The 7,495-nt window shown below is 49.8% G+C and overlaps 1 protein-coding gene across 1 annotated transcript; it reads right to left on the bottom strand.

Moving 5' to 3' along the window:
• Positions 1 to 1,686: 1,686 nt before the first annotated feature.
• Positions 1,687 to 5,694, bottom strand: LOC117215802. The gene has a single exon (XM_033462276.1). It carries the CDS (start codon positions 5,692 to 5,694, stop codon positions 1,687 to 1,689), a length of 4,008 nt encoding a protein of 1,335 aa, XP_033318167.1.
• Positions 5,695 to 7,495: the final 1,801 nt, after the last annotated feature.

Here is a 7,495-nt window from a genome sequence, read left to right as displayed (position 1 = left end):
TTTTTGTGAGATTTTTCTGATTAAAATGAGGCCAAACACGATATAATTTATATCACATTTATATGTATATGTCGGAGATAAAAGGACACCGAAGCCTTCCCTTTGGAATTTGGGAAAACCCCTTAACACATTAATCTAGATTCTACTATAGCCGCAATTAAGCAATTGTCGTTATTCAATCCGATTGTATTTGTTCGAGATTTGTGATAATGAATTTGCCGAATGTAGCCGCGGTCAAGGGATGAACGCTTTCTCTAACAGAGGTATAGAGAAATTCTATAGCTCTCCTTAAAAGAAATAATTGTAGCGGCACTCGACAGTAAACATTCCAACGGTTTCTGTCCCGTGGCTCGCCACACGCAGACCCTATTCTCCGGCTAAGATGATTACCAGATGTCGATGCATCTCCACAGTACATGTTCAGCAAGCTTGAGAACCCGTTATAAATTTTAAGATTCAGTTTACTAAAGTCCTTCAAAGGGACAAACAGTTTTTGTCCCAACTACGTGAAGATAGGGGAAACGTATTTTTTTCACGAACGACGCTTCCCACTAGCAACTTTCCCTCAAGGGCGGCTAGCATCCTTTTCTCGATACCAACATGGAAATTGACCAATTGACAGCAACGTCAATTTCCCTCACTTTCCGAACAAGGGCTTTTCTCGACGAATCCGATGACCTCGTGTCCTTAGACACACCCCATCACAGTTTTCCTCTGCAGCATCACCCTGACGGAAAGTCATTCTCTCTCGTGATGTCTCAGTATCGAGTTACATAGTGTCTTTACGCTTGGTGAATATTCTACGTTTTAACAAAAAGTTAGTGTTCTTTCACTCGCCGGGAGACACGATCGTGTAGAAGCGCATCAACAGGAGTCGTAAATTCCTGTTACGATTGTTCAATCGACGCCGCGAGATGATCGATCCCCTATTGCGTTTAGGCTAATAGAGGTGGTTAATTGAAGTGCACACTGCTGTAACGGGTTTTCAGTTGTGTTTTATTAAGACACTGTGTATACACTGAGTGGTGAATTAACAGCAACCGGGATACGGTTGGACTCGGTTAGAACGTAAGATCAGGGGATGAGTGGGCGAGAGCGTAAGCGCGAATCGTTGCTGCGAACTGAGACTTCCCGAGGTTGCTGACTGACTAACTGGCTGCCTGACTGACTCACTGACCGACTGCTGACTGACTCCCTCTTAGTTTTCCCCGAAGGAAAGCTTGATGCCGATTGGTCGTGACCCCGCTAAAGAAGCAGGACATGAGGAATTTCTCACCAGTGTCCGGGGTGATTTTATTGCTGGGGAAAACCAGTCGTTTCTATCCTATGTTTATGTGTTGGGTTTTCTCGTTCGGTGACTACCTGCCTTTTCCAAGCCTTTTTTAATAGCATAACAAACTCAAGGATTTTGCTAATCCGGACATAAACCGAAATGCTTCTAGACAACTAGATTGCTCGACACACATCTGGAAACAATTTAGCTAGAAGGTGACGTTTTATGGCCGGTCATTGAGTTTATTGGGGGTCTGGAAGCAGGTAGGTGGGCCGCTGGCCGCCAGGTAGCGTTGGCTGGGGTTCCGCTGCTCCATGCGACGCAACATCCTCCCCTCGTTGAGAGGGCACCGATCAAATTCTGCCTGTGGGTTCGATGGGGGTGTGCTCTGCCTCCTTCGAGGTCAGCGATTGTCAGGGCGCTTCTGGATCTGATTGGAATGGCAGGGGGACCAGCCGCTTGACGCCGCGGTCCAGGAGGTTCGATGAAGTCTGCACAGTCGCTGTTCGGATTACGCCATCGGCTCCGGGATGGACCTTGACTACCCGTCCCAAGGGCCAGCACATCGAGGGAACGTTGTCTTCTCTGAGCAGGACGATTGCGCCTTCGTGTATGTTATGTCCACCCTTGGTCCATTTGCTGCGGTTGTTTAATTGGTTGAGGTACTCCTTGTGCCAGCGTTTCCAAAAATGCTGTTTCATCTTTTGGATATGCTGCCATCTGGAGAGTCGGTTGGAGGGAGTGTCCCTGAAATCTCGCTCACGCACACTCATTAGTGATTCACCGATGAGGAAGTGACCAGGAGTGAGAACGAGGAGATCCTTGGGATCCGTGGATATGGGTGTTAATGGTCGGGAGTTGAGGACGGCTTCGATCTCTATGATCAGTGTATTGAATTGCTCGAAAGTGAGCAATTCATGACCTGCGACGCGTCTGAAGTGATGCTTAAAGGATTTCACCGCTGCCTCCCATAGTCCCCCGAAGTGTGGAGACTGAGGGGGTATGAAGCGCCATTCTATGTGTTTGTCTGCGAGGAATGCTTGTACTTTTGAGTGGTGATCGTCCGAGTGTAGAAGGTCATACAGTTCCCGTAAGTCGTTCTTTGCCCCGACGAAATTTGTACCATTGTCCGAATGGATTGTCGAGCAAAACCCTCGCCGAGCGATGAATCTACGAAGAGCGGCGATAAAGGTTTCGCTCGTGAGATCGCCAACGAGCTCCATGTGTACCGCCTTCACGGCTAGGCATACGAAGATCGCAACGTACACCTTGACCTGTCGGCGGTTACGATCTCTTGTCTCCTTTATGTAGAAGGGTCCACAATAGTCCACGCCGACATTCGCGAATGGTCGAGACTCTGTCACTCGCGCTTCCGGCAAATCACCGGAGTGCAGGTGAATCTGGTGTGTATGCTCGATAATCCGAGCTGTGACGGATGTTTTGGGTAGCAGTATTGGGTGTTTTTGACCGAAAGTCATCGACAAATGCCTGAGTCGACCCCCGACTCGCAGGATTCCTTTCTGGTCAATGAAAGGATTGAGTCGCGTGAGTTTCCTTGTTAACGCTGCGTTCCGGTTCATTCGGAGCGTACGGATTTCCTCGGGGAAATGGATGCCTTGTAATAGTATGATTAATTTGTCGTGAGCGATGTGTAATTCCGTTGCGGTCAAGGGTGTCATTCGGTTCTGTTTCTGCCTCCAACGGAGGCAACGAGCGACGATCCGAATTAGCTTAGGCCAGGAGGAGTACCGTTCCAACAGGCTGCAATCGGCGGGAGCCGCGGATAGACAAGTTGCCGTTTTTTGTTCTAACAACTCCGTTTGTGGTATTGGGGTCCAGGTCGGCCAGGAATCTTCCGATTGTTGGAGCCATTCTGGACCGTGCTGCCAAATGGTCGGGCGGAGAAATTCTTCGGGTGTTTGGCCTCGCGATATTAGATCCGCGGGATTGTCGTGGGTGGGGACATGACGCCAACTGCCGATGCTGGTTTTTCTTTGGATCTCGGAGACCCTGTTGGCGACAAACGTCTTGAGTGTGTGGGGTGACGTGGTTAGCCAGTGGAGAACGATGGCGGAGTCGGTCCAATAGACCATACGAGTGATGCTGTGTGATAAGGCTTGATGTATGGTAGCCATCAGGGACGTAAGAAGGAAGGCTCCGCTCAGCTCGAGCCGCGGAATGGTTTGGGATTTTAGCGGGGCTACTTTTGACTTCGCGGTTAGCAGCTGGGTCCGTACGCGGCCGTCCGGATTAACGGTTCGGAGATAGACGCATGCGCCGTAGGCCTTCTCGCTGGCGTCGCAAAAGCCGTGCATTTCGATCTCAGTTGCGGAGTCAATGATCGCCTTGCGTGGGAATGTAATATTGTTCAAGAGTGGCAATTGAGAATAATACCTGTCCCACTCTGAATGGAGATCTGATGGGAGAGATTCGTCCCACTCGACTTTCACTGCCCAGACTCGCTGAAGCAGGATTTTCGCGCGGACGATCACTGGCGCGAGCAGCCCCAGAGGATCGTAGATTCGAGCGATTACGGAGCTGATCGATCGCTTCGTAACGCGGGGAATGTCTGCCTTGGCGTCAACCGAATAAATGAGTGAATCATCGGAGGACTTCCAGAAGACCCCAAGTGTTTTTAAGGGTTGAGGCTCGCCCAGCTGTAGCTTCTGATTTATGTCCGGGTCAGATAGTCCGTTGAGTAGTGTCCGGTTGTTGGACGCCCATTTTCTGATTTTTAAACCGGCTAGTTGGAGGAGTTCGGTGAGTTCTGTGCGGATTGACAGCGCTTCGCCTATCGTATCCGCTCCGGTGAGAGCGTCGTCGACGTAAAAGTCCCGTAACAATACCGATGAAGCTCGCGGGAATCGGTGCCCTTCATCGCTTGCCAATTGTCTGAGACACCGGATGGCTAGATAGGGTGCTGCAGACAGTCCGAACGTGACGGTGTTGATCTGATATGTTTCCAACTCGCCGTCGGAATTGCGCCATAAAATTTGCTGAAATCTTCGATCGGCCGGACGCACGAGGAATTGTCGGTACATTTTCTCGACATCGCCGGTGAGGACGTACTGGTGAGATCGGAATCTCAAGAGGATATCGAACAAATCCTCTTGCAGCTTCGGACCTGTATAAAGGGTGTCGTTCAACGAGACGCCGGTGGTACTGGGTGCGGATCCGTCAAACACAACGCGAAGTTTTGTGGATGTGCTCGAGTCCTTAACGACGCCGTGGTGTGGCAAGTAATAGTCGTTCTCCGGTTCGTGGCGTGATGCAACCTTGGTCATGTGGCCCAAGTCCAGATACTCCTGAATGACCGCCCGATACGCTGTTTCGAACTGTTGATTTCGTCTGAATTGCTGCTGGAGAGAGGCGAGTCGTTTCATCGCCATTGCCTTGGATGATCCGAGTGACGAGATTTTGTCGTTAAAGGGGAGTGCGACGATGTATCGCCCATCGCTGGTGCGTTGGACGTGATTTTGAAAATGCTCCTCACATCGTCGATCCGCCTCCGATAAGTGTTTTATCTGAGGTCCCTCGTCGAGTTCCCAAAAGCGGGTGAGGTCCGTCTCTAGTTCCGTTGTGGAGGCATGGAAGACCCTGGCAGGTCCTGGGGAAGGTGGGCTCCCCCCGATGACCCACCCGAATCGCGTTTTTTGCAGGCGCAGATCGGGGCCGGTTGATGGGTTATTTGGATGGTATGACGGAGCTTTCCTTGTGCGTGGGGGCGTGGTGGGAGGCGTCTGATTGCTCATTGGCGCGTCTGATCGATGTAGGAGCGTGTGATGGCGTTGATCACATATGCGGCAAGAGCCAGAGGTGCAGTGTTGCAATTTGTGTCCTGGTAGCAGGCAATTCGTACACGCTGAGATTTCCTCGGCGGCTAGAATCCGTTCGTCGATCGTCTTCGTCCTAAAGGTGTTGCAGTGCCAAATTTTGTGTGGTCCATGGCAGATTGGACAGAGTGGCGGTGATCGTGACGTGACAAATGCCTGCCCTCGTGGTGGGCGTGTCGTTCTTGCAGGTTCTATGACCTGACAGCGATCGTTCAAGAATTGCAAGAAGTCCGGGAACGTGGGGAATGGTGTGGACCTTATCTTTTCCTTCCATATTGAATCGGTTTCCCGATCAAGGTTGGCGGTACATAGGTGCAAAAGCAGGGCATCTGCGGTTGGTTGTCCGATGGCGGCCAAGGCTTTGTAATGAGCTTCCAACTTGGTCGTGTAGGACTGCAAATCGCGATGTGCTATCCGTGATGAGGAGGCTGCGTCAAATATCTCCTGCAAGTGTCTCTCGACAATTTTGGCTGGTCTGTTATACCGTCGTTCTAATATTTCCCAGGCGACTGCGTAGTTAGCCGCCGCATTGCTTAATGACGCGATCGCTAGAGCTGCCCCATGCTTTAGACAAGAACGGAGATACATCAGTCGCTTGCAGTCGTCTATGCGGGGGTTATCGTGGACCGTGGAGCGAAATTGATCCGCGAACCCCGGCTAATCTTCGTAGGCTCCAGAAAAAGTGGGTAGCTGAATTCTAGGCAAATCGACGGGTTCCGGCAATGACATGTCCGATGGCTTTGTTGCAAGATTTGTGGTGGTTGGTTCTGCTTGCTTGTTTGCCTCCTCAAGGATGGCGGACGCCTGTCCGGCGATGGTGTAGAACTTCTGTTGTAGGTCAACCCGGTCCTTCAGTGTTTGACCCTCGTCTCTGTCGTCTAATTCGCATTGGCCCTTTTTGAACGATGCAAACTCTCCCTCTAAGTCTTGCAAATTACGCTGAATAGCATGCACGGGTGTCCCTTCCTCGTGATTGTTGAGCAATGTGCGAAACGCTTCTAATTCTTGTCTGAATCCTTCGCGTTTCCGCAGCAATTGCCGGACGCGCTCTTCCTGAGGGGGAGCCATGAGGGATTTCGACAATTTGAGCGAGCTTACCTTCATGTTGCGTGGTAACTGGGGGTGCACTCTTTCACTGACACGTATCCGGCTCGAAGGACCAAAATGTTCTTTCACTCGCGGGGAGACACGATCGTGTAGAAGCGCATCAACAGGAGTCGTAAATTCCTGTTACGATTGTTCAATCGACGCCGCGAGATGATCGATCCCATATTGCGTTTAGGCTAATAGAGGTGGTTAATTGAAGTGCACACTGCTGTAACGGGTTTTCAGTTATGTTTTATTAAGACACTGTGTATACACTGAGTGGTGAATTAACAGCAACCGGGATACGGTTGGACTCGGTTAGAACGTAAGATCAGGGGATGAGAGGGCGAGAGCGTAAGCGCGAATCGTTGCTGCGAACTGAGACTTCCCGAGGTTGCTGACTGACTGACTGGCTGCCTGACTGACTCACTGACCGACTGCTGACTGACTGACTGGCTGCCTGACTGACTCACTGACCGACTGCTGACTGACTCCCTCTTAGTTTTCCCCAAAGGAAAGCTTGATGCCGATTGGTCGTGACCCCGCTAAAGAAGCAGGACATGAGGAATTTCTCACCAGTGTCCGGGGTGATTTTATTGCTGGGGAAAACCAGTCGTTTCTATCCTATGTTTATGTGTTGGGTTTTCTCGTTCGGTGACTACCTGCCTTTTCCGAGCCTTTTTTAATAGCATAACAAACTCAAGGATTTTGCTAATCCGGACATAAACCGAAATGCTTCTAGACAACTAGATTGCTCGACACACATCTGGAAACAATTTAGCTAGAAGGTGACGTTTTATGGCCGGTCATTGAGTTTATTGGGGGTCTGGAAGCAGGTAGGTGGGCCGCTGGTCGCCAGGTAGCGTTGGCTGGGGTTCCGCTGCTCCATGCGACGCAACAGTTAGTTTAGTCATACTTGTACCGTAGACAAGCAAGTTGAGTACAACTTGGACTTTGGAAGGAAGCGCATTTTGTTATTCCGCTGACCGCGGATTCGTTATTGAACGTAGGATTATTGTCATTAGCATCTCGAGTATCTAATTACTACGGCTACTTGTCAAATTCTGTAATAATCATATTTGTACTAGTAAATATCTTCTCTGTTACATAACAACAATGGCTAATACAAATGAAGATTCGTTACACGCACCTAACCCTAATCATAATGTGAACCCGAAATATATATGCCAGAAATAATATATATGTCGGAGATGAAAGGAAAGCCGAAGCCTTTCCTTGGAAATTTTGGGAATATCCTCTAGTACTTTAGTCTAGATTTTATTATAGCTGTAATTGTTTAAAA

The sequence above is a fragment of the Bombus bifarius genome, unplaced genomic scaffold (assembly GCF_011952205.1).
Source record: "Bombus bifarius isolate JDL3187 unplaced genomic scaffold, Bbif_JDL3187 scf7180000009815_frag, whole genome shotgun sequence".
NCBI classification, from domain to species: domain Eukaryota; kingdom Metazoa; phylum Arthropoda; class Insecta; order Hymenoptera; family Apidae; genus Bombus; species Bombus bifarius.
This window is presented reverse-complemented; position numbering and strand designations above follow the sequence as displayed.